At 36.4% G+C, this 27,931-nt stretch overlaps 1 protein-coding gene across 4 annotated transcripts in view; it reads left to right on the top strand.

Moving 5' to 3' along the window:
* LOC134173465 (uncharacterized) overlaps positions 1 to 27,931 on the top strand; it is a 57,616-nt gene that overhangs the window by 18,258 nt on the left and 11,427 nt on the right. For 3 of the 4 annotated variants that reach the window (XM_062637461.1, XM_062637459.1, XM_062637463.1), the window contains 8 exons: positions 465 to 661; positions 2,963 to 3,027; positions 4,887 to 4,993; positions 8,274 to 8,385; positions 14,516 to 14,618; positions 22,249 to 22,288; positions 23,287 to 23,338; positions 26,622 to 26,733. In XM_062637461.1, coding sequence (XP_062493445.1) covers positions 465 to 661; positions 2,963 to 3,027; positions 4,887 to 4,993; positions 8,274 to 8,385; positions 14,516 to 14,618; positions 22,249 to 22,288; positions 23,287 to 23,338; positions 26,622 to 26,733 — 788 coding nt within the window. The remainder of the gene's footprint in view (positions 1 to 464; positions 662 to 2,962; positions 3,028 to 4,886; positions 4,994 to 8,273; positions 8,386 to 14,515; positions 14,619 to 22,248; positions 22,289 to 23,286; positions 23,339 to 26,621; positions 26,734 to 27,931) is intronic. The other variant, XM_062637460.1, reaches the window with a different exon arrangement.

Raw genomic sequence — 27,931 nt, 5'->3', positions numbered from 1 at the left:
ATAGTCTGTTCTTCCTGCTTTGACTGCCTTTTTTCAAATCCAGAGTGCCGGATATATTTACATGTCTTCACCTTCATGCTGTGTGTGCTGCCATAGCCAGACTAGCCTAGAATTAGCAGTTGTGGTGCCTCTTTTGAATTTACCTCTTTAATCGTAGTTCTCTAATTCTTTAAGTTTCTTTTTACTTTAACTATTTTTGTTAGTGTCCTTCTCCATTTCCTGTTCCACTTCTGTCTGTTTACTGTTGATATCTCTTGTTACATCTGCAGTCTTTGCCAGGAAATAAAATGTTTGGTCAGTGCTTTTTCTTATGTGTTTTTCTGTAGAAGCAACCAGATATGTTACAAATCTTGATCAGTTTTATTTAATTAGTCATTACTGTAAAATTCTGATATGTTACTCATTTTTCTTTTCACTTTCCCTGTGTATTTATAGTTTTTTTTTCAATGTCTTTCATATTCTAGGCACAACATAGGCTTTCCCATTGTAGAATGTTCCTCTGAAGGAGACTTCATTCTTTCCAAACCACCAGACACTGGGGGACTAATCTCTTTTGGCACTGTAGCTGAACAGCTGGTGTATGAATTGGGCGATCCTCAGCGCTATCTCTTACCAGATGTCACATGTGACTTTTCCAAAGTTTCCATCACTGAAATTCCAGGTTAGTTCCCTTATATGTTAAGAGATCTGTGTCAGTGAACTGAGCTATTAAACTAAAGCATTTATTTGAATTTCCATGCTTTATCAAACTAAAGCAGTTAATTTCCATGTTTTCTCTGCATATTCCTTGTTCAATCAGTTCCTTAAAGTGTGATATGTATTAAACTGATTTTTCAATGACTTTTGCTAGAAATTCCTTTAGAAGTTCTGATCATGCTCTTGATTTATCTTGTTGGCTGGCTAATTTAAACGTTTGCTCACTGCTTCTTTTGCTTTACTTCTTATTCCATGCCTTGCACATACCAAGTCTTTAAACTGTGTTCTGGATAAGCAACATTGAGACAGCTCCACTATGATTTCAGTATTCTTTTTAAACTGCTGCTCAGTTTCTTTCCTAAAAAGAAAAAAAATATTTTTGTACATTTTTTTTCTCATATGGCATTTGAAATGTTAGTAACAATGGAAAAGTTGTGTCTTTCAAAGCACTACTTGGTAATGCTTTTCTTAGGCATTTGGTTGGATCTTCTTAACTGGTAGAAGTGTGCTGAGGTACAGGATTTCCACCAAAGAATGTCAGTTTGAAAAGGTCCATTTACTATTCTTGAAACTCTCAAAAGCCGGTAGATTAAAGGTGGATATGTATGTTCTGCATTTAGCTTTAGAAACAAAACAAACAAAAAGGCCCCAGGCTTAAAAGATTTGAAGATCTGTTGGTTGCATAAGACAGCTTGGAAAAAATGCTTAGCTATGGTCATTTGATGTTTGTTTTTTACCAGATCTGTATTATATATTCTTTCATTCTAATGGAAATTACCTGTGACAGTATGCTGAGTGTCTTTATAAGACTTAGAAGAATTGATATCTTAAAATAAAATCTTACTGTGATAAAACTTAAAACACCGTAGCATCAAAAATGTTTTGCATCAATAATAAAAGTACTGTAAAATTGCACAGTGAACCAAATGGCTGTTTGATAAGACCAGTTTGCTGCTCTTAGCCACTAGTTCTTATTATAAAACTAAAAAAGAAACCCTAACCTTCCTATGAACTTTTAGCTTGCAAATGACCTGATATGACATGTTTGAACTTAAAATGAACTTCCACATGAACTTTCAGTTAGCCCTCTTAGAAATGTAACAGATGGAAAATGGGCAGATTTCTTAAATATTTTTAGTTTGAAGTGCTTTGACACGTACACCAGTAAAAACAAGCAAGCTATCTATTTTTGCTGTTTACATTGCTGATTTTATTGTCCTGCTGGATTACTTGCAATGTTTGAACTGAGAGGTGCTTCTGTTTTCTTTTTGTTGATGCATGCTATGCATTTTGTTTTGTTCAGGTTTTTTTTCTTTGTATTACTCCTTCACCTGTGTGAAACTCTTTCAGATTTTTCACTCTGACTGTAGGGATATCATTCTTTATTGAGAATTAAATTAGTTTTATGTCTGTCTAGCAGAGAGAGTGATGATGTTATCTGAGTGATGTGTAAGATTTCTGCTGGTCACATTCACTTTTTCAGATAGGTTCTGATTTGATCTTTTCAGAGTATTTGTGTAAAGCTTTGAACTGCTTCCTCAATATTTGCAAGCTCAGGTTAACTGCAAGTGAGCTATAGTGTAATGCTGTCTGTCAGACTTGAGGTCTGACGTTGATCCTGCATGGCTGATTTTCAAGGAGCTGCGTCTGTTAATTTTCTCCAGTTCAAGCTTGAACCTGATGCCATGATGGCAATTTTCCGCAGTTCCCTTTTGGTATTAATATTCCTAATACTGAACATGGTAATTGCCCTGGAACATACATTCAGACTGTTCTGTTTCTGTTAATTGACAAAAAGCCTAAAGTTGTCTCTTCACTTAATAAGCTATCAGCAAATAAGCTGTCATTTTTGGTTTCTCATCTTTGTTGTACTGTTTCTTTACCAAGTGAAGGACCTCAGTTGACTCCAACCAAGTACAGCAAATTGTTTGCTCTGTGTGTGTGCAATAACTTTATGTTAAGTGGAGAATAACTGTTGGGCCTGAAGTCCTAAGGCTGCTTTCTATGTTAAGTGTTTTTTAAGTACATGAATAAACATTTCAGTCATTCTGTTAAAAGCCTCCTTGAAATCACAAATTCAGTCACTAATTTGTGTTTGGGTTTCTAAGGCAGGGAGGACTGTTTCCTGAAAGGTTCTCTCTTCTGTGGCAGTGCAGCTATCAGTGACTTGCTTTTTAATTAAGTGCATTTGCTTAATAATTATCACAGAAAAATGTCTTTGAAGTTATGTTGAAGAAGGTTAAATACTGATTTTTAACCACTGTAGGTTTTGATGGTGGGGCAGTGAAAGTTCACGGAGCAAAAGGATCGCCTCCTTCAGCATTTTATAAGGTATTACCTCTTTGTGTGGCAGGTATTTTTGATTTGCAAAATTTTGTATTTTGGAGAAAATACTATATATTTTCTACCCTAAACTGTTACCACTTTAAAATCCTCATCCTTCCCCTTGCCAAAGAAATACATTATTTGGTACATAAAAAAATGTTAATTCATCTAACAAGCATATCCACAAACCTACTGTGAAGGCTGGAATCATTCTTTTGTACTACTACTACTAATAATTTTTAAAACATCTTAGCCCAGTTACACCTTTGTACTTGTTGATTTTTATACTGGTGTGTTAAATTTCACTTTCCTTGTGAAATTTATCTACCAAGTTTTCAAAAGGTAAGTGATGAGTAGCTACATCTGTCAAGAGAGGAACTAAGAATGAGACAGATCATCTCCTGAAATGCTCTGTTGAAAGAAAACTGCAGTGCCAGTAAAATCGTGAAGTTGTCTGTTTGTCTTCTAGTCTATAGTCTTCTAGTGGTGGTCTTTCCCTGAATGAATGATAAGGTAATACAGGTCTAGTGAAGTATCAGTAGGGCTGGATCCTTTTCTTGTTTAAACTAATGTCAAACTGACTTTTACAGAAGCAAGGTTGAGATCAGAAATTAACTGCTTAGTACAGCCATATCAAGTGAGTTCACCTAAGCAGGGAACTGTGCTAATATTTATGCTTAAATAATATAATGTGTGCCTGAGCATAATTTTCTTTGAAACTTTTCACTGCAGTTTTAAAATATTTCTGAAACTCTCAAAACCATTTTTTGGTAAGTTTTGTTTTTTTAAAAGATGCAGTATTTAAAAAATAAATAATAATGTCACCCCAGCAGGTTTGTTTTTTGTAAAGGCAGAATGGAAGAGCTCTCTAGAGACTCGGTAATTAAAGCATACTCATAAAGCAGTTTTAGAATTTAGTAGTACACCACAGGTCACTTTACTTATGACCTTAGTTAGTTTTTCAGTTCTGTATCAGCTTTATGAAGAAGGAATTTGTTATTTTTAAAGTATTGTGGAAGTGTAATCTGAACATGAATTTTTCTAAACTTTCATCTAATGAAGCGTTGATTTTTGTTCTTTTTTGGTAGGCAGCCTACAATTTCAGCACAATATTGTCTGTCAGCTCTTTGCATTTGCTCAGAATTGCTAGTTCCAACAGTTCAAGTTGCATAATGCTGGAACAGTAAATTCATTTCTGAGTCTGTGTCTGCATTATCTGCATCTGGGAATATCTCTGTCTTTTTAATCTGAAAATAACATTTTTGTTGTGTTTGAAACAACAGAAAAAATAAAAGTAAATTATAAGCACATTTCTAAAAGATGTTCAGTTTCAAAAATGTTTTGTTGTTCTGTGGGGTTTTTTTGTTGTTTTTTTTCCATTTATGGCCATGCATTATGGTTATTACTGTCACTGTATTACAGCTCTATTAAGCAGCTATAGCACTAGAAGTCTAGTAAGATGCCTGTTAGTTCTATGTTCGCACTGCATAGCATGTTCTTTTGTGTGTTCATATGTATTTGATATTTTTCCATATCTTCTTCAATACTTGTGGGAAGCTTGCATCTGATCTGTTTTACTGTGATAGGTTATTCAGCTTTTCAACATTAGAATGTGTTCCATGTAGCAAAAGTGATAAACACAGGAAAATTTAAGGATAACAACGAGAAGTGATTCCAAGTTCCAGAGTTTTGCAGATTTGACTCTTCCTCCAATACAATTCTGAATTTTAAATAATAAGAGGAAATTCGTGTGGTGATGGTTCCTTTCTATTCTGCTTCTCCTTTATGTGTGGATGATTGTCAGAGAGCATTAATAGCATATCAGTACTGAATCCCATGTAATTTTATAATCCCTTTATCATCAGGTTAGTGCCACTTATCTTGATGGCTTCAGAGCTACTGCTGTCTGTCCAGTGGGAGGTCCAAAAGCAGTACAAAAAGGAAAACACACTGCAGAAGGTATTCTGCAGAGGTTAGTATCTGTGTCTTGGAAGGGGTTTGGGCTTTTTCTTTTCAGAGATGATGAAAATAGAACTGTAATATACAATGCCAACCATATGAACCTTGTAAGAACCCTAAAAGACTGTAACCTTGCAGTTCAGAAAACATTTCAAGACTTAAGTAGCCTGTTTAGGAAATGTGTTTTCAGTGTATAACTACACTTCGGCTACATTTGACAGAGAAAGAAAGGTCTCAAATACTATTGAAAATAGATGGCTGGACAGTGGAGAGAATTCGAAATTAATGATGGGAAAACTGTGCTTCAGATTAAAATTTATTCAGTGCCAGAGAGCAACCCTTGTGAAACTGTTTTTCACTGATTTTCACAGAACTTGATTAAAAATCCTAGTGCTATGAAATGTAGGCAGTTTGTTTTTTGTTATTTAAAACAAAATTCTTAGTTCCTGGTAAAACCTGACTAACGGTTTTGTTTCCTTGAATAATTTTACAGTTGTATGACAGACTGATGAACCTCTAGTCATATTGTTACTTGTATTTAAGAGGAATCCCTCTTAACCCAATTCCATATCCTCATGGAAGTGTTGGAGCATTTACTCCAATAGTCCCAACCTTTCTAGACCTCTAGTGAGGTCAATCTCTTTGTGCCATGTTTTATAAAACTCCCTGTTACACCCTATTACAGGCCTATGCAGCAAGTACAGTAGGATAGACACCTGTCAGAAATGCAAGGTGTGACTTACTGCTTATGTGCCCGTGTACTGTGGTGAAGGAGGAGCTATGTGATTTCACTCGAGAGACGTAGCAGATGACAGCAGGCTGTTGCAGGATGTGTAATGAAGTTAAGGAACCTTTTCTTAAGAGTCATGTGGATAAGTGTATGTGTCCAAGAGCTACTGAGAAAATCAGTGAAAGGAAAGCCTTTCAAGAGCTGTTAAAATACAAAGAGGCCTCCAGAGTCTCTGAGGAATAAAAAAAACAAACCCACAACCCAAGAACAAACCAAACAAAACAAAAACCCAACAGAACAAAAAAAAAAAAAAAGGGGTATGTTGTCCCTTTTGTGTTTGCTCTTGGACATTATTTCAGACCAGACTGCTGATTGAAACAGCTTGTGGTGGTTAGTGCCTCTACTTATTTTCTCTATTAGAAAATAAATCCAGCCTGCTTGCTGTGCTGTCCTGAGTAATCCTCAGATGAGGGCTGATGGGAGATAGCCAAAGACTGGTTAGCTGGCTTGCTAAGTGGCCTCTAGCCCATGAGACATGCCTGCAGCAGCTGTGGTTTGTTCTGTGTGTTAAAAATCACAACAGTATTACCCATAATACGTTCTCCATCTCAAACAGTCTTAACAACTTAATGTGTGAAATCATTTATTCAGCATCTTTGAAAGATTTGTCTGTGTCAACCCAGACATAGAATAAGAGTTAAGCTATTCTGATTACCTTCAGAGAATGTTCTACCAGCAACTACATCTCATCAGAAAGTTACAACTTCAGTCTTTTCACCACTTCCTGTTGCAAGAGAATGTTGTAAGGACATGATCTGTCAGCTAGCCAGCTTCTAGTCCATTACAGGTTAAACTCTGTCCTGTAGTCTAATGGCAATGAGTACAGAATAAGGTGCACAGATTTAAGGTGCTTCAATCATATAGGTCAATCTAGTTGGCAGTCCAAGTCGTCAAGCAGTTTTGGCAGTTTGTAATACGACTTCTTTCATTTCTTATCTGCATGCCTATACTTTATTTGTTTATTCATTTTCAAAAGCAGGAACAATTTGGCAAGTATGTATGTGAAGAAGTCTTTTTGGAGTAGTCTTTGGTGTCCTTTTATTTTTGATGGTACTCTGTTGCATTACCAAGACACATGAAAGCGCTAAAGGTTACCCACAGAATGTATTTTGAACTCTAGGATCTCTAAAGGTAACGTCTGTAGATAAGTAACTTAAAATAACTTACTAGACATGGTTTGCAAATTTAGGTACCTTAAATCAAGTGTCTGTCTTTCTGTGGTGGTAAAGATGGCTACCTTATTTGTGGTATGTGGACCACCTTCATCTCATTACAACAATTAGAAAATCATATTTTCTGTTTAGGTTGTCTATACTGCTAATATTTGCAAAGATGATGATATATTAAAAGTGTCTTTAAAATGTTTCACTGATGAAAAATATTTTTCTCATCCTAACATGATTCCAGTGTTTCAACTGACAAAATCTTTTATACATCTAGAAGGACACCAGATTATTGGGAGATCAGTTTAGGTGCTTAAGCATTCAGCTGACTTTTCCAATTTGCAAGATGTTAATAAATTGGACTGATTTTAATGGTTGGATTCTTTTAAAACTTTTTTCTAACGTTTACTGTGATTTTTGTGATTTTTTTTTTTTTTTTTTTTTTGGGGGGGGGGGGCGGACTGGGATGGGACGGGGGGACAGGATTTGGACCTCAATTGATTATGGTTTTAAAACTGTAGCGATCATTTTCAGTTTTAGTGCTTGAGTGTTGGGCTGTTTTTTCTAATAGTTGTAGCAAACAGTCTGTTTAACTCAAATTTAGTATTTGTCAAAAAATTCTTGGCTCTCTTAAAGAAGTGTGTGTTTTCATGGTGTATGAAAAGGTAATATTCAGCCCCATTATTAATCATGATTGGACAAACTTGGCGCTCTTGACAGAACGTGCTTTTGGTGGAAATAACCTTATAGAAAGAGTCAGAGGGCTTTCAGTGCCAGACTGGAAAGGTATGAGTAATAAAGAAATGTTCTGTCCAAAAACTTGACCTACTTTTTGGTATTTGAGCTGTATGTTCAGGAATCTCAAGTAAATATCTTTAAGGTTTGAAGAGAAGTTCCTTCTTCAGTTTGACTTTTTTTTGATTCATTGGTGCCTGTGATGTAACAAGGTAGTTCCATGTACTTACTGGTAGTTCATAATGCCTTGTAGCACAAACAGAGCTAAAAACTGAATTACCAGTATGAAAACCAGGAATACTGCATATCTGTAACTACATTTCAAGCTGTCTTTCTTTTAAAGATAAAAGTAAGAGCTGAAATCCATTTATTTGACTGTCATCTTTCAATTAATGTAAATAAACAAAAGGCTCAGTTTGAAACCTGGGGATAAATTCAGAGGTATGACTTCCTTGTCAGTAATTGCTTGATTTGTAGTATTCAGATATGTTTGCTTAGTGTAAAGTATTCATAGTCCAGTTTACATGACAAAGCTAACCCCTGTGGACCACACAGGACTTCTTCAGGTAATCAGGAAGTTTACTAATAAAAATCATTTGTTGCAGGACTCGTCTTATTTTCAGTCAGCTTGGGTATGAAGATTACAGTGCAGTTAACATACAGGTTTTAGGGTCTGAAGATACATATGGACCTCATGCTAGAAGGAGTATAGATGGTGTAAGTATTCAGTGGAGTGTTCTTAAACTTTTACTGACCTCTCTTAATCTCTCCATATTGTTATCTTTTCCACAACTTTAAAGGAAGTCACTATCATCTTGGGACTTTCATCCCATCATCTTGCAAAGAATTCAGTGTCACTACTTAGTGTATAAAATTAACACTGACAAGGTCTTTGCAGTATTGGATCTTCCAAAAGCACTGATATGAAATCTTACAAAAATGTTGTTGTAGTCTGTTCTAATGTTATTCATCTAAAGAAATGTCTTCTTATAAAAGTTCTCATGATGTAAACTTAAATTGCATTAGATGTAACTAAAAGACCACAGGAAATGACAGAATTACTGTTACCTCTGCAAATTTAAAACTGTCTGTGAGTACTATTCATGAAACAATCATCAACTATATAATTCTGCATTGTAGTTTGTGACTTAATAAATGCATATGTAAGAATATGAATGATGGCCATAGCCACTGCAGCTGTGATATGCCATGGTCTGTTTTCCAGATCTAGAATATGAAAGTTTAGGGACTTTTTGGTTGGTTGGTTGGTTTGTTTTTTGGTTGGTTTTGGGGTTTTTGGTTTTGTTTTGTTTTTGTTGTTTTTTTTTTTTGAGGAAAAAGACTTCAAATCTTGTCCTCACTTACATGCACTTTAAATATTTAGACAGTTTAGTGTATTCCAGAACGGCAGCATTTATTTCTTCTTTGACAGTGGCAGTCTTGCAACGCTCTTAAGGTACATGTGGCAAAACTCAGCTCTGAGGTCAATCTTAGGAGTGCTGACACTTAAAATAGCTGACAATTTGTATGTATAGGAAACAAGAACATGATGTGGAGAAAGAGAGCAAACATCTTACTAGTGTTCTTAGAAATTGGGCAAGTTACATCTGTAGCTGCTCATTTTAGTGCTTCAGCTTCCATTTCATTCTGCCCAGGAGCAAGAGTTGCTTCATGAGAAACAAGGTCTTTTTCCTTTCAGGACCATAAACCCTGCAATGTGAAGTGTGTTGCTGAGATTGCAGAATAAAAGTTTTGAAACAAAGGAACAAGTGTTCCAGTTGTTGAACTTGTCTGTATTCTGTTCATACCAGCTCCTTATGGTTATCTGCTGTAATACATTCTTTAATGTTACATAGAAAGTTTTCTGTCTCATCCTATAGAGTGAAGAATTATTTGAAAAAGAGCGTTTTTTTTTTCTTTCTTACTGTTCATTCTGTCTTGTTAAGAGTACATTATACGAATTTTCCAAATGAAATTGCGTAATTGTAATTATTTTCTGTATTTTCAGCCTCAACTCCCAGGCCCTACATTAAAAATAGTGTTATCTCTATTATATGTGCTTCCCATACATGCCTGAAATAGTATGTGAGAGCTAAGGCTGAATCACACTATTGCCTTTCCCCTTTACTTGGTTCCTCCAAAAGTTCAGAAGACACTAACCCGATGAGTTTTCATCTGGAAAGTACCCATAGTAGAAGGGGTGGGGGGTGGTGTTTGCTTTTCCATTTAAAATACAAAGTCATGGAATCCTAAGGAGACATCTGCCTTTTGGGGCTTCATGTAGAAATAATGTAGTCTCTTAAATGCTCTTTCCAACTGTGTTTCCATCCAAATTAGACATGGTTATTTGGGTTGCAAATAACAGTGCTCAAAATCAAAGCTATGTTGTGTTAGGCAATGTATTAACACAGCAGGAAAACAGTTCTTGCTTTGAAGGTTCTAATGTCTAAATTTAGAGAGAAGTAAATATGTATATAAATACCAAGACAGGATAAGTTGAACAACAGTTGGAGCTCAGTGTGGTTGGCTGGTGTGGCTCGACTAATCCTCATACAGGTCTGTCAGCAGGTCTGTCAAACTGGGTGCAAAGGTTTGCCTTTGCAGATGTAAAATCGCTGTACATCCTGTTTTATGTAGGCCTGTATGCTGTAGTTTGAGCTGCTGTGTGGAGTCTTGACTGTTCTGACAACACAAAGTATCCTGAGAAATGAAGAAATGCTTGCCTCCTCTCTTTTCTTGGTCTTCCTCACCTCTTTATGTAGTGGTTGTTTGCCATTCCAATAGCTTGCTTTAGCAGCAGCAGCCCAGCATGAGCAACAAAGGGACCTGAGTCAGTACTGAGTAACTTAATTAAGTAACTTAATTAAGCAGTATCTCCTGCTTTATTGCTTTCTGTGACCGGGGAAGAAGGTGGTTATGATAGTGTCACAGCATCAGTGAGTTCATGGTTTAGAGATACTTGATGTGTTTCATGTGAAAGATTGATTACCTATTAATAGTACATCAGGTATTAAGAGTTTGGTGTATTAAAAACTGTGCTGTGTATTCTCGTCTTATACTAACCATTTGTTAACCAGGTTACAACACACTGTAAATGTGTTGTAAACACATCTTAAGACGATGGAATATAACTTTTTTCTATTTTTTTATTATGATACTGTAAGATAAATGACTTTAGAATAGTCTGTATATCTGGATTCATCCACTCAAAACAGGAATCAGCTTATTATTTTCACAGACCACTGTATTTTGGATCTGTGAGCAAGGAAGAAAACGTGGTAGTTTAGAACAAGGAAGCAGATGTGAGTGCATAATTATATTTTTTGCAAGAGTATTTCCTATTATTTGTAGTAATTTAATCTTGTGGTAGGCTGTTAAATGGAAATACTTGGAAGTAATGTTAAATGCATTTGTTGAATGTGGCATGGCTGCATATTTTCTGTGTAGCAACAAGAATGTAGTGAAACATTTAAATTGGAAACCTGTTTGGTTTCTTATTTATATTATCTTGATCAGGACATCTGTTTCTGTATTCATAGAGGGAAATTTCTGTCCTTTCAGTGATGCATTCCTGCCTGACTTTTCCAACCCTATTCTGTGATACATGGTCTGCTGGAATAATATAACCTCTCCTACATTGGCTCTGCTAAACTTTTATTTTAGGGTTTATCTACATGAGTATTGAGGTAAACTAACAAAAATGTGAACCAAGTTTGCAGGATTTCCTGAATCATAGTAGTGTGGTAGGTATTTTCCAGGCTGGGATCTTGGAGGCTGAGAAATGAACTGTGTGTGTCTCCCTGTGAGTATATCTACACAGGGGTACCTAAGCAAGCTGAAAGCAATTACCTTTATCATTACAGTATCTCAGAGTACCTCTGTGAGGATATGCCACTAGAATAGGAAATAGAGAAAAATCATCTTTCAAATTTATGAATATTTAGAACTTAGGTTTAAACGTACTGAACCAAGAAGGCCCTTTATCATTAGGTTTTCCCTGATCACCAGCTATAAAGTCAGGAAGCTTTCCTGCCTTGATATAAGCTGGCATAAGGGAGCTTGTTTGTGTTGGGATTTTGTCATGTATTTGAGCTAGAATGGAGGGTTTGGTAGTGTGTTAACATAACAGTCTCTTTGGGATACTCTTACAGTAGCCAGAACACTCGTGCAGTGTATTACAACATTTATGATAAATACCATTTCAGCAGCTGCCACTAGGAAATACATCCATGTTCCTACATTGCTGAAGTTACTTAAATTCCTTAGATTGACTTGAGATTTTGAATGTTGACATGTTCAACAGTATTGCTTTTAAGAAAAATGTTCTGTATACAGAGAGGAAAATTATACTAATTTACAAGGCATCAATATTTTTAAAGTTGATACTCGGATTTCACATCTGGTTTATGTGGTTTTAAACAACGCAGCTTTACAGAAATGTGGGCAATTAAAATAAGAATTATTTTAAGATTTAGGAGATGCATTAAAAGGTGGGCAATTTAGGAGTTCAGATCCAGCATGTAGTTTCTTAGGAAAAAACATAAGTTCAAAACATTTAGTCAAGTATTAAAATTGGGAGTGAGAAGTAGGGGGTGGAATACATTTTATTTTGTTATGATACTGTTAGATTCACTAGAATTCTAAGGAGTAAATTTCCATTTTGTCAGGTGTGTGAGTCTTTTCACTGCTATCTGCGTAAATTGACAGTGGGCTAAAGTAATTTTAGAATTGACATGGTTTCTAGTTCTTGTAATCAGGGACACCTATTCGACTTTGGGTAGTGAATAAACATCAAAACATACAGCAAAAAAGGCTGAGATGTGGTTTTAGATGAACTGAATTAAATTTGTGATCAAACAACTGCTTGCATATAATAACAACTTCAAGATGTTCATTTTTTCTCTTCTGTTCCTATCTATTAGACAAAGGATGCTGTTAGCATGAAGAAAGGTTCCTCTGTCTGTACAGTGTTAAGTCATGAAAAATTCGGTGCTGTGTAGGGTTTTGCTGTTCCTTAGCCTAGAGGTGAGAGGACTCCTTTAAGGAGTCATGGCTCTGTTCTTTTCATCTGACCATAAAATGTGTCTCCTCTCCTCCATACATCAATCCCCAACAATTTGAAGTTGATGCTGTTGAATTCTAGCAGCATCTATATCTTTCCTGTGTGCTGAGTGCTTAGAGTCTCTGATGCTTTCAGAAGTGTCACTGGTTTCTGCATTTGTAAAGAATTATTTTTTTTTTGCTAAAATCCATTAAAAATGTTACACTAGCCAGAAAAATATTATTTTAAAATTATTATATGTAAGGAAAAAGTTGGAATAAACTAAAGCCAGGTTATTTAGTCATGTGTATTCACTTCCTGGTATAGTAAACATCTGCCATAAATTAAAAAAGGGTTGGATCTTCCAGAATCCAATAGTTCCTTTCTTCCAGGAGAATGTCCTTTTCCGTACCCTAAGTAGCTATATGTTCAATTTTTTTTTCTTTTTTACTTTTCTACATTTTTAGTAGAACAGCTGCCATATCTACAGAAACTCTTTAGCCAGGGCATTTAGAGAGGTGTGAAGTGCTCTGAGCTCTATAGAACTGTAGAATAAAAGAACCCAAAAAAACCCAACCAACCAGACTTTGGTGTTTTGTTTGTTTTGTTTTTTCATTTTTTTTCATGCCTTCATGAAATACATCCTTTCCTGTTTATATAGAAAAAGAACATAAACACTGGAAGAAATACCCTAGTATCTTGTGGTCAAACTCCTTTGTATTTTACATTGCTATAAGTAAGCCAAGAATTTCATGTAACATTATCAAAGAATCTTTAGAAAGTTCTTTGTGTTCACTAACAAAAAAAAGCTGACTTTGACTACCAGAGAGAAGTACTCTGCTGCAAAACTCTATACTTGAAGTAGTTTTGCATGAGAAACTCCTGACCAGTAGATCTTGATGTCTTATGCAGTCCCGTTTCATATGTATGATTGAAGTGGTTGTGCTTGTGCTTTGGGACAAGTAAGAGACACTTAAGGACAGACTTGTATTGTGAACAGGCTTCATATTTTTAGATTCAAAGGCAGACCAAAGGTGGTTCTTACTGATGGATGCAGATTCTCAAATAAATACAGTCTTTGCCCTCAGTGAGACCTAAAGTTCATTCTAAGGCTTTTGCCAATGTATTAATTCCAACAGTAGATTTTGTGGTGGCAGAAAGGAGATTTTTAAAGAAGTAAAATCTTAAGTGAGAGAGTTCTCATCTGCAAGGGTTAGCTTAGTCTTAGCTGACTGCAGATTAGGGAACAGAGTACTGGTTGGGTTTCCCTTCAGAAGAGATCTGCTCTTTTCTCTGGAAACGTGGTGGCTTTTACAAGTTATATTTTCCTATTTAACTCCCAAGGATTAGGTTTGAGTTCTTTTCTGTGAGATTTGCTTACTTCTTGATGCTAAGAAAAGTAATTCTGGCTCTTGATTTGACCCTAAAGTATTCTCAGTGCACTTCAAGTAAGAGGAGAGTTTGTTTGCCAGTTCCACTGAGTGAAGCCAAGTGTTTAGTTTCGTATAAAGTACTGTTAGTTCTAGTACTTTGAGAACAGTGGAGAAACAGCACAGTGTTCTAGCAGTCTGAAGTATCCAATAGCTGATTTCATGGTAGTAAATTAAAAACAGATAATGAAATGTTAACAGAAAATTATAGTGATGCTGGATGAAAAGTCACTGAATGAAAGTTGTAGCTTGTGGCAGTGAGCACTAAATATTTCAGTTAAATATAACTTGAGTGCTGAGCTGCAGTTATTTTTCAGTTTGGTAAATTTAACTGACATTCTGCATCTAAGCTAATCTAATGTCTACTATTTTGAAGCAGGGTCCTCGAGAAGCTGTTATTTGGCTTGCTGTACACCATAAGCAAAAAGAAGCTGTAGAAATCTTCTCCAGAGAAGTTGCTTCAGCTGGAACTGGCATGGGTAAATATTCACGTTGTCTTCTGAGGATTTTAAAGTTACTTTTTTACTTTTCCATGAGCATGACTAGCATCCAAAACTTAGCCGTGTTTGATTTCATTGCACTGTGCATAGTGAAATTGTAAGTTTTCAAAGGGTATTTATGTTTGGTGTAGAAATACAACCTGTAGATGTTAGAAAAATGATAAAAGGATATCTCTGGAAGCCCACCTTTTTGTTTCCTTGATACTCTTTATTCTTCCATTGCTACTAATGTCTTCCTGCCTTTTTTCCTTCTCTTCAGTAGTCTTTGTTTTCCTGCCCACGGTTACACCAATGTGCAACATTGTCATACTCTGAAAGTGCTGGGTTTGTTCAGGTTTCAGTTTTCCCTTTCACCATCATTCTTCACAGAATGAAAAAAGTAAAAATTCTGCAGTACTTGGGTTGGGTGGAGTATGTACAGCATTGAAATTGAGTTACCGCAAGATGCGGACATCTGTGTCTTAAGGTGGCTGGCAAGCTTTCAGTTCATGTTATCAGGGCTTTTCCTGGTGAAACAGTGTAGAATCAGGTTGGGCAGTCTGCATGAATGATGGTTAAGGTGCTAGTTTTGTTTCCTAGAGAAATAGCTTAAACTTTTTAGAATATATTGTAGCAGTTATTCTCTAAAATATAATAATAAAAAAATAATTAAATAATAAATAATTTCATAGTAAGACTGATAGTGAGCAGCAATGGGAAAGACCATATTTCTGGAGTCATTTATTGAAAAACTGAGGAAAAGCAGGGACAAGTTACAAGTCCTTCCTAATGAGCAGCAAGGAGAAAGGAGGATTTGTTGTCTTGCAGGGCAATGTCACCTGAACTTAAGCACTTAATTCCATTATTTTTTGGACATTTAAGAAACAAAGAACAGTCACTTGGTCTGTACCAGACAAAAAGAGGAAAAAAGGGAAAGTTTTGGTCATCTGCTTGGACTGCATCGAATGATTGTGGAGTATTGTGGAGTATTGTTTTTAACTTTATTCTTCTTGCAGTTGGTGTTTGTTACTGTAAGTGGTGTGTGGACAGTTGTACAGATAAGAAGTTTCATATATGGTACCTTTTATCAAAGAATCTTCAAGCTGTGTAAACACCACCGACTAACCTTTCTAGTGTCTAGTAACATTGGAAAGTACTCTGCTTTATAGATGGTTTCCTGAGATAGCGGAAGGAAGCATAACCACAAAAGAATTTGGAGTCCTCGGTTCTGCTTTCCTGAAAGAAATGCTAGAGGAGAACTCCACCAGTATTTAAGGGAACCGGGTTGGCTAAAATTTAGGAATGGGGAGTAGAGGAGGTGAGGGTTAGAGAAAGAAGATTTGATGGTTCAGAATAAGGGTGGAGAGAATTTGATGGTTTTCAGTAATAAGAGAGGCAGCACCAAGCCTAGTCTGTTAGATTTACTTGTGTTTATCAGATGCCTTTTTTGAGATAAAATCCAGTGATTAAAAAGCTTATTGCAACAATTGCGTAAAAAAAGGTATTAGTATTTTTAGTAGCCAGAGGGGCTTTTGATCTTTCAAAATTTTGGGGGAATTTTTTGTTATACTTTTTCAGACATGCTTCACTTATTGCAGTGTTGAGGTTTAAGAGGTTTAAAACTTAGGTTGTTAGGTCTTGTGTCAGAGATGTGCTTTTTAGCTCTTCTTGTGAATTTAAAGTCTTGATGCCAGTATTTCTGACTTTTTACTTATTTTGCAGCTTTTTTCCAAAATATATTTTGATACATTTTTGTGTAAATGTAATGGATAATAAAACTTAGGCTACATAAAAGGAGAGCACTAACTTGAGAGTGCTGATTATCCCCCACCACCCCATTTATGGTAGATCTTCTGATAATGAGTAGAAAGGCATCTCAGGGCATTGTGCTGATTTGAAATTCCCTATTTCTTACGAAATCTCATCCTTGATGTCGGAAAGAAATGATAAAGGGATACTACCTATGTGTTGGAATGGGCTGAAGCATGTGTGTGTTTGTGCTCTGCAATGTAGGCAAGGGGTTAGACCTGCAAGATCAAAGTTTGAGAAGGTGGCATATTCTAAAAAGCTTCCATAATCTGAAGTGAAAGACTGAGATTTTCATAGCTATTCCCTAATATGTTTTTCTAATCCTTTTTAAATTCCCAGTGTTTTGTTGAAGACCAATGGGCACATGAGTGTACTTGTACAAAAATTTTCTGAAGTGTTACTAAAACTGCAGATGTGATTCTTGAGGCCAGAGAAGAATTTGAAGTTACTGTATATAGACATGTCATATATTAGAGAGCGATTTGTTGTTCATTTACTGTTTGGAATGGAAGGCTTTTAGTGTAAACTTCTGTTAAGCATGGTATTTAGTCTGCCAGTTTCAATACTTTGTCAGTTTTCATTTGGATTATGTTGTTCTGAGGAGTTTAAAAGGGGATACAAGCTATTAAAAAATATATATATGCTGACACACCTAATCCAATTACAGTTAATACCTGAGTTTGTTTAACTTTTGATTGGTAAAGGTATACTTTGTTTATTTCTCAATAGTTTGAAAGTTGATAGTAGCCTTTTTTTTTTTTTTTTTTTTAACAGCAATGAGCAAGTTTGGTTTTATGCATGTATGGTATCCTGAAAAAAAATAAAGATTTCAAATGCATCTGTGGTCTTCACAGCTATTTTCTTGTTCTATAAAGTAAGCTTTTCTATACTTGACAGTGAAAAATCCTGGACACACAGACTCAGATTTTTAAATCTGCAGGAGCCTGTGGGAGTTCAGTGCAATTCTGCATTGCCCAGACTATGGAAATACACCTTCACTTCATAAAAGCTAGCAATCACAGACCATGTTTGTACTACTCAAGGAAAATGTCTTCATTATATACAGTCTGGTCAGCCACATGGTTAGCATGTAAATAATTTATGTTGATATAGTGTATTCACTTTGTCTTCTTTGATTCGGATATTTTACTCTGAATAAAATGTAGTGTAGCAGGGATTCAAGGAAAGCTTTGCTGTGGGAAACTGACATTTATAGTTTAATAGGAGTTCAGTAGCTAAGAAATGTTTTAATAATAGCTGAAGTCATGTGCTGACCCTTATTTCACATTAAAATGACCGGAGTTTGACACTAAGATGACAGCTGGTTAATACAACTTGAGATTTTAAAGTGCTTGAGTATATGTAAATATTATGACTGATATCCTAAGTGCATTGGAAGATGCTTCAAGAAATGTCCTCATTCTAACAGTTTACTGCAGTCCCCAGTTTTTGAGAATAATATTGCTGAAGATAGTTTATCTGCTGTATTCAGAGGACATAGATAGAATAATTAAGAATTATGACTGACCCCTGTAAAAAACAGATTGTCTGCATTTTGTACTTCTACTCAACTATACTGGAAGAACTGTTGAGCGTAAAACCTGAGATTTCAGATTTGTCTAGTTTGATCACTTGAAGATGTCTTTAAAGTCTGCTTTTTATATAGAAATATATGGAGTTTATATATATATAGATCTTTAGAATATGCAGTGAATATAGTAATAACATTTTGGTTTGGTCACTGGAAATGTAAGGAACAAACCATTTGGGGTCAAAAACTAAGCTGGTGAGCAGGAGACTTCATTGTGTTTTAAAACTCTGTGAAGTTCCAAAGAAAGAAGTGTCACCTGTTAAAGTACTTAAAGTATTTCAGATTTCAACAAGTCAGAGCCTTTTCATGCTTCTTTACTCCGAAACATTTTACAAGATGTTTTGTGTAGTCTACTGTCTTTCTTTGATATATTGCATAATGGTTTATTATGTTAAAAAATACAGATTTCTACAGAAAATTTGTACCTAAAATTTGGGGTCTTGCAGGCGCGCTGGAAGCATCATGACACAAAGGAAAAAACCTAACGTATAAATATACATACATGTACACACAGATGGTGCTAGTCTGTTTTCCTTAAGGTAATTGGCCTGAAAATGAGTAAGATTGAAAGTAGGCTGGAGGGAGGAGTCATAAAATGAAAGTGGGATAAGACTATGAAGAATTGCACAGATTAACCAAAATGAAGCACTTGCTAACTAATAATTGATTCTTTGTTTTGTAGATTCAGTGTAGATTCAAACCTTCAAGCACAGAATCCAGAGGAAGGGTCCTGTACTAGTGCTTAGTTACCTAGAAAGAATTTAATGAATTTAGTGCCTGACATTTCTTTAACCATGCTTGCCATGGTTTAAGCCCAGCCCCTAACTCAGAATTGTGCAGCCGCTCACTCACTCTCCCCCTTCTTCCCCCCCTGCTCCAGAACCCAGGGCAATGCCACATACTTGGGAGTTAATGAAAGCAGTGGATTCAGGTGGTGTAATCCCCAGTACTGACTCGTGGCTTTTACATGCCCAGCCAGCTGGAGAATTTGTAGTTCTCAGGCTAGGTTCTCTGGCACTGCAAAGGAAAATGTGCTCAGAAATGGTAGGCTTTTGGGTCAAACACTTGAAGCAAAATAAATAGCATCGTATTCAGTTCGATGATTACACCAGAACAGTCCTGTACCTACAGATGAAGGGACTATAAATGGATTGAAAGGAAGGTCTCCAGCATTCAGCCATTTTGTAGTGAATCATTTTTGTGCCATTCTGAAGCAAAGAATCTGACAGATAGTGGTGGTGAAGTTGTTCATCAACTTGAAGCAACTTGTTCGAGAGTGTGACTGGTCAGATAGGATGACACTGTGCTACTGATACTTCTATCTGCCTTGAGGACCTAATGAATAGAGCTCTGATAACAAACAGTGATCACATAAAGTTTCTGGGAAAGAAGATCAGCAGCTTCAATCTAGCTGATAATCTTAATGACTTGATAATGCAGCCTGATTGATACTCTATGTCAAATTCTTTGTGTCGTAGATAAAGTGTTCCAGAAAAGAGGCAGAGGGAGCATCTGCACAGACAGATGCTCTGCAATTCAAAGTAAGCATAAAGTACGGCATGAGGAGATCTTGTTAAAGAAGGTGTCTTGGGCCAACTGTTGATTTAAGGAATCAGTTAACTTACCAGAAGTAGGTCTTGCAACAGTGACAAGTCCACTCTTACCAAGTTGTGCTTCACCTTCTATTGTCCTGTTTTACTGGGAAAGTGTAATAGGGATGTGAGCCCTGGGTTGAGGTGAGGTGGTGTGCTCTAGTGCTGTTTACACAAGTAAACCATTGAGTATAAGTCATCATCAGTTTAAGATTTGCTTCGTTTTCTCTGCCTGAAGCCTAAATAGGAATTGCATATAGTAAAATTAAATTGTACTTACAAGCTCTCCCATTTTGCTATTGTTAATGTAAGCAGTGGCTTAGATACAGAAGTTAATAACACTGTAACTGTGATGTTGCACCAGCGTAGCTTTGCTCTGCAATTGCATTTAAGTGCAGGGGTATCTAGTATCTCAAGAGGCAGATCTGTTGGTACAGTAGCTTGTACTAGAGAACTTTGAAAGACTAGCAGTAGCAAGCAGCAGTAGAAAGTTATTGTAGCCACGAAGTGTGAGCAGTGGTTGCTCTTAGATTGTTTTCTTGCCGTGATTAGAGCCCTGCTTTGTTGTAGGAGCCAATTTCTATTGTGTGAGAGCAGGCAAGTGAGAGCTTTCAGGAAGTTGAAATTGGTGTCAGAACAAAATCTGGTATCCTTAATGAGTTCAGCTGCCTAGCAGGAAGTGGGCCATGTGACAATCTGCAGATAATTTAAATGAACTAACTTTATGAACCTATACTTTCAACATGACCTTTCCATATCCAGCCTCCTCCACCAGCAACCTAAATAAACAAATTAGGAGGCACACAATGCAGTAAAGTAAGTGTAGTTAGTTTTAATGTGGAATGGCAGTTTTATGCTTGAACGAGTGCACAGGTAATATGAATAGAGAATCTTCACTGGATCATTTAAAGTTGTGTAACGCTAATGTAAGGGATTCTTTCTCAATCTATCCACTGCCACATGTTTTGCAGCAGAACCTGCTGGGTAAGGAGGTGGTTCATGTCTTTTGTTGTTGGTTTGGGGGGGTTTTTTGATTCCTTTTGTTGAAGGCACTCTTTTTTTTTCCTGTACTAAAAAACATCATAGGCTTTTTTGTGGGAAAAGGAAGAGTTAATACTAACACTAGTAATCCCTTCTGGTTGTTCTCAACTGTAGCACCTTCTAAAGGTTGCTGTTATTTGAGGTCGATTGGTTGGTTTGGGTTTTTTTCAGCCTCTGGCTAAAAGTATAGTCAGTGAAGCCTGTTTATTTTGAGTTAAGTTACAATGTGCAAGTACTGTACTAGCACAGTGGCCAGGCTGGCAGAGTTATTACAGGCTAGCTTTAGGCAAAAGACTCCATCCAGATTTATTACTGTTACCATCTCTGAATCAGTCATTCGGATGTGCACTGAATTTTAGTTTTGTTGATTCCAAATGTGTTTGGTTACAGTGCAGTGTGATCAAGATAAGGACTGTGTAACAGCACCCACCTTCAAAAACTTCAGTAAGAAAAAAACCCTTGTTAATCACTATTTCAGGGAAATCACTTCCAATGAATGAATATGGCAAGACTCTGTAATCTGTGCTGTGTTGTACATCTATGATCCTGCTGGTGTGTGTCAACATTACCAAGACACTGACTCCAAGCTAAAAGAGCATGCTGAGAAGTAGAGGTTATTAGTGTAAGCTTAGTACCACAGCAGCAAGGTTACATGGCTTTTAGTCTGTTTGGAGCACAAACACAGAGGATTCACACCTGGAGGAAGCAGTAATCCCATTTTAGCCAGGATTAATTTGGGTAAATATACCATGTGGGCAGCTTCCCACAGCATTTGCTGCTAAAGGACTGCTTAACACACTTCTTAATTCCTCGACTGATTCAATGTATGCACTTTACCATTTCTTTCCCTTGCAGTATTATACGAAGCTTTATGCATGCTCTATGCCAGAAAAAAATGGTTAAAAGCTATGCTCAGGATGAGGAGAGCAGAAATGTTTGTTTCAGAGGTAGAGCTGGGTAGATGGATTTAATGGCAGGAAAACCTGGCAACCTGATACTGAGAATAAACAAGAGTCTAATCACAGTGCTGATTTACTGCAAATCTGGGATCATGCTAATGACTTAAGCTTCTAAATTACCTATGTATCAAAGAGAGAGGATGAGATCTGCACTACCCAGCACCTTAAGAAAAGCAAAGGTAGCCACTGAAAATGCTAAAGATGCAATTTAATCTGAAATAGTTCATCTAGTAAGCAAGGCCATGCTAAGCAAGTGTTAAAACACAGCATGGTTCAGGTCAGAATTGTTTTTCTGCTCTCTTTAAATAAAACAACAGCAACAAAACCACCAAAGCTAAGCTCTTTTTTCTGTCAAATGTATTGCCTGACTTGTATTGGTATACAAATTATAATAACCTAAGATTAGTTTATAATTGCACATTTTGAAATAAATTATTTTTTATTAGAAGTCATAGTACCTTTTACATGTTTTAACTGTTGTATAAAATGTTCAGTTTTATTAATTTATGAGAATATGTGTGATTTGCTAGATATTTCCCAGCATTTATTAGATGTGCTTTATAGAAATTATTCAAGCTACATTAGTGTTTTGAAGATGGTTTTAACCGTTCTTTTGTGAATTTAATTTCCATTTCCAGCACCTGGCCTCACTGGAATTGTTGGAGGGCACCCCAGAGTGTAAGTTAACTGCTGATAATTAACTTCTTGTAATGTGTGATGGTCGTGTTCCTACCACTCACCATCGCAAGCTTCCCTACCTTGAAATACGGACCACAGAAGCAACTAGCCTGTGTTACATGCTGTGCTTAATAACTGATAGCAAGATAATAGTGAGTACTACAAGATAAGTGCACAAATAGTGAAATTCTTTATTGAAATATTGAATGAGAGTTATTTTCTCAGTAGGTGTCAGATCAGCTCATAACAATATGCTTGTCTTTGCGTGATGAGCTGTAGGGAGAACTTTAAATATGACTTTATGGCAGAGCAGTAGCTCAAGCACATGCTAATACGTGCAGATTTCTGGATGAGATTTCTCTTGTACCTGTTAGTTTGGAATGTGGGCACAGCAAATTTGTGTCTGTACCAGCTCACTTCACCTAGAAGTGTGAGGTCAAATGTCCTGGACCGTCCCATAAAACATGAACCCATTGTGTGAGGAAGGTGAACAGAGTAATGTTGAGCATATGAAAAATAAAAAAAAAAAAACAATAAAAATCCTGGTTTAATGCAGTATTTCCTAGGTATGGCTAAAATTTGCTGGTGATTGATATGCTCACCTTTCCATACTCATAAGGGCATCTACAACTTTCCTGTCCCTAAGTGAATACTTCATTATGTCTGTCTTGTGTATGGAGACTGGGGTAGAAACTACAGATATATTTCCAGTAGCTCTGTGTAACTAGCCTAGGTATCAGTGTGGGGTCAGTGACGTGCAGTAGACTTCAGTGTCATGAAGTGCATCCTTTGTGAAGAAAATATTTTCTATACTTTGGCTACTCCATCCCATAAAATTTTCTTGGGGTTGGTTTGTTTGTTTTTTAACAAAATCATTTGTTTCTTAATGATGACATGGAAGTGTTTGTCTGGTGTATGAATAGTGTTCAGGTGTACGATCTGACATTTTCATTAATTTGTGGTTAAATGCATTTATGCTAGTTGTTTTGTGTGCCTAGGTCTCCAGTTTTGAAGCCATTTTTCTTCTATTATCCCAAAAGCAATGTTCAGGTAAGAGCCTACTCTGTTCTTTTGAAGTAATTTGAAAGATGCTGTCAACACTGGCATTTTTTTGTGACTTCAAGTCCTAAATCTGCAAAGTATTCTTGTAACTTTTATTAAATACTTTCCTAGAGACTAATGTTATTCACGCAGAACATTTTACAACAGTTGAACTTGGCAACCTTGCATGTTAGTTGCTGTGAATTGTGAAGTATCTTGCATCAAAACTGAACACCTCTTTTCAGGGTCCTGGAATTGTAGGTCTGAATTATTTTACTGCATTTGCAAAGAGTGCTAATGAAAATTATACATCTCTTGGGAGTTAAAGGGCCCTATTTAAAGAGGGTATTTACAGTTGATCATTTTTCTTGTTAACCTGGACACATCTTCTGACTTTTTGGGGTATCTGCATTTTGTATGTGTTGCTATTGGAGGGAAGTACAATCAGTGAATATCCTCTAATTCACATAGGTTTTACTACAGAGAGTTGGACCTTCTCCTGTCTGTAGAAGTAGGAGTAGTAATTTCTGCTCTTGCCTATACTGCAAAACCTGGAAAATTATGAAAGCCTGTGCAAGTATTGTGATGAGTATGATGGAGGAGCCTGTAAATAATGTCCCTGTGGTCGTATTCACTTCATAGCAGTAGGTCCTTTCAGTCTGAGAAATTATGGTTCAGATAACTAGGCAGTCCTAGGTGAAAAATTACAGTGTGAGATGGAACACTGAACTAGAGCCATACTTCTGTTCCATTGTTCACATACCCCTGTCTTGATTGAAATCCTCAAGGTAAACATGAGGAAACTGGTTTTAATGAAAATGTAAAATGTTTGGATTTATAAATATTGGTTTCTGCTTTTCTGAATGCCATTAGGTACTTAATTTATCCTCTGGAGGCTACAGACAAAACTGCATATATGCCTTTCTTTTTCCAATGCCCTTGTTAAGTCTTGCAGCTGTTGCATGCATCTTGTGCCAAGGTATCCTGATAATGGTGCTTCTCACTCAGTAAGAGCTTTCTCTCTAATTTACCATCAAGAAAGTGGCCAAAGGCCAGAATGTTGGTCTGTGTCGGACTGCAGGTTTTGTGACAGGCTTCGGGTGGTGATGGGAAGCCTTAGAAGCACAGGCAGCAAGTGAAAAGGTGGGGGGAAGAGGGGAGGAACAACCAAAAACCAGTTGATTAAAGAAAAAAAACTCCAACAAAAATCCCCACCTCAAACAAACAAAAAACCCAAACCAAAGAACCCCTCCCCCCCCAAAAAAAAACCAAAACAAAACCAACCAACCAAAAATCCAAGAAACCCAACCAAACTTAAAACAATTATCACAAATCAATTTAAGTGTTCTGCGCATTTCAGGAAAGGACTGTTTCATTTCCATACAGTGGTTGGCACGAATGTGTCCAGACATTGCATTTTCTTTTGAGTAGTACTGTGCATTAGCGGGAAATAATTTAAGAATCATTTACTGAGGAGATGCTATTTAGTTATTAAAACTAAGTTCATAAACAGCGCATAGTGAAAAAGCATTAAACAAACACCTCAGCTTGTCAATTACGTTCAAGTACTTATTGTTGTAATTTGCTTTACGTGAATGGCTTGTCTTTGCCAAGTCTCATATGCAGTTATTATTTTAATGGAAATGTAGCCTATCATTCTTTTGTTCATCAAATTAAATGTAACCTTACTAATTATCACTGTGTTCCAGACTTTGTAAAATGCGGTTGAGTTCAGATAGTTATCTAATTTGGCAGGGAAGGAAAGCAGTGTCTCATCTACTCTTTTCCATACAGAAAATCAAAATCTCTGCTCTGTGTAGCTAATCTGATGAGTGCATGGGTACACGGTTAACAAAATGTCACATGACCATCACTGTTGTACTGCAGTAATATTAAAGGTTACGTAACAGTGGGGTGTAAGTGATTCAAGTCCTTAATTCAAAGTTTCAGCCATGTATTAACAACAGTGGCCTAGCTAGAGGTTAGAGAGTACATAAGGTTAGAGAGTACATAAGGAATTAACTGCTTTTCTAGACTGGAAGTTCAGGTACAAAGAGCCTACTTGCTCTAGTTCAGCATTTGACCTAAACCCAAAAGCACTCCATAAGGAGATTTGCAGATATGTTAATACTACCACAGTGGGTTCTTTTGTTTTGTGTTTGATAACACCATTCTGGGTGTCAGATACTGGTTTCAATATCTTGTTTGTTGTTCTCACTGCTTTTATGCAATTGTCCCAATTTTATCAGATCACCAGCGGTTTTACAGTGGTTATTTCCCATGTGTGGTTTCTCATGTTTAAAAAGTAACCTAAAACTTTTCCTCAGGGAACAGGATTCCGGCAAATCTACTGATTCAGCTTTTCTGGGGGAATAAATCAATAAATTTTAAATCTTGCATAACCATTGGAGGCCTTTGTCACTATTAGCTGTTCTCTCATAACAATCCTGAAGAGGGCTGAGTAGCATTATCTTGCATTTGCTGACAACTGAGCACTGATAACTGCTGCAGCTAAGTTGGTGTATAGTTTTGTTGTGGCAGTGTAACCTGATTGTATGTCTGACTCTTTACTACTGGGAGTCCTCCAGTACAGGTGAAATGGATGCAGTTAATACCTCTACGTGTTTGTGCTATATGATTTATCCAGAGAAACTTTGCTTACATCTTAAGTGAATAGTTCGATCAGCTAATGAAATAGAACACTTGACTATGTATGTTTTCAGATACCTTTGGGGTAGGGTATAGGAAGAGCTCATCATGCATGCTGTTCACAGCATGCATTCTTTAACTTCATATTTTTGTCTTAACCCCCAAATATCCAGTATTACTTTTTTTTTTAAATATATTATTTCAAGATAAATAAAGGATCCAGACAGAATTCCAGCATTAATACAGACAGTGACATTAAGAAGAAAAGGGGGCTATATCATGGAAGAGCTGGAAGCTTTCAGGTTTTGGGATCCAACTGTCAACAGTTGTGACGCAAAATTCCATGCACTGCTGCGGGATATAGAGGAAGACGGAAAGAAAAAATCTGTCTTCTTTTAAAACATACCCAACTACATAGAGCATTTCTTTGATTTTTATGTTTTTTGCCCTACGTGAAGATTCCTTTTATGTTTATAATGGATCATTATTGTTATTGTGACTTTTAAAAAGAGAACAGCAGAATCTGATCTATAAAGCTGTTACTGAAAATGTGCCAGAGCAGTACTTAATTAGAAATATACTTTATTTATATGTTTCACTGAATTTCTAATTTGATGGTTTGAAAATGGGTATTTTTTTCCAGGTCAGCCTATTTCTAAATGGGCAGCATGTTGAGACGTTTGAGGAGGATATTACCTTTACATCAGATGAGGTTGTTTCATTTGATCCACCTGAGATTAGCACTGAATTGAAAGGTATGTTTGTCTTTGTCCTGGAAAATCACATGCTAGATTTTGTCTGTGAAATATATTTTACCTTTTTATATTTTTAAGTCCATTGTAAAATACTTAAGCAAAAGAGGTTAGCATCACGCAGTATAAAATGAATTTTAGATTGTAACAGGTTTTTAAGTTGTTATTCAAAAAGCCTAATCCTTAGACACAACTGAAGATGGTTAAAATGCTGACTTTAAATTGAAACATGGTTTCAAAGTATACTGCAATCTTACTTTGTTAATCCTGGAAATAGTTAGGTTTACCTTACATCAAAATAGATGTGTTCAGAATGGAGGACAGACTTAACAGAATGGTTAACATTTAGATAATTAAAAATTGGCCCTTCTCCATATGGCAGCTTTCACAAAATGCAGAAGAATGGTATCAACCTGGAACTGGTGAGTTTTAAAGAAAAACACACAGGGCTAATGATCCAGCATGGTAATTCCTGTGTTGCTGTTCGATTTGTCTAACCCAGTTTTCTGCAGAAAGAAAAGAAACTTGAGAAGGGCAAACCAGTGAGCTGAATGGAGTGGGTCAGGATGTCAGCAATGAAAAGGAAGTGTTCAGTGTTGTTCATACAAGCTAGGTACTAGGTTACAGATTATTGGAAGTTAGACACTTGGAAAATTCTTATATTCTTTCTAATGACAGAACTATATACAGTACTTCTTAACGTATAGCACACTTTTTACTTGCCTTTCAGTCCTAGCAGAGTCTTTATTACCTTGCTCCTCCTCACTAGAGAAATGAGAGATTTAAAACTGTATTTTAAAATCTAAGGTGACTGTAGCTAAATGTTACTTGTTAGAAATAGTTCTAAAAATAATACTGATGCTGAAAGAGTGATTCAGGTATTTAAGTCTGTGTATACTCAAAAAATTACTGATATGAAGGTACCAATATGGTAACATTTATTCTGGATTCCACATATAGATGAGTAGCATTTCTCAAAAATGATTAATAGAATAGTGGAAGAACTAATTAGAAGTTAGTAGGGAATGTTCTGGATCACAGAGAGAAATACTGGAATACACATATGACTGTGCATGATGCCATTTGAAAGTCACTGACAGTGGATGCCTGGTTGCCATGCATGAGTTTATTTTCCCCACGTAAACATCTCTAATGTGATGACTTGTGCATAGCACAGAAACAAGTTAAACTCTGAAATGTG

The sequence above is a fragment of the Pezoporus occidentalis genome, unplaced genomic scaffold (assembly GCF_034315485.1).
Source record: "Pezoporus occidentalis ecotype Australia unplaced genomic scaffold, CSIRO_AGI_Poc_V1 ctg53, whole genome shotgun sequence".
In the NCBI taxonomy this organism is placed as follows: domain Eukaryota; kingdom Metazoa; phylum Chordata; class Aves; order Psittaciformes; family Psittacidae; genus Pezoporus; species Pezoporus occidentalis.
Note: the sequence above shows the minus strand (reverse complement) of the source record. Positions and strands in the feature narration are given on the sequence as shown.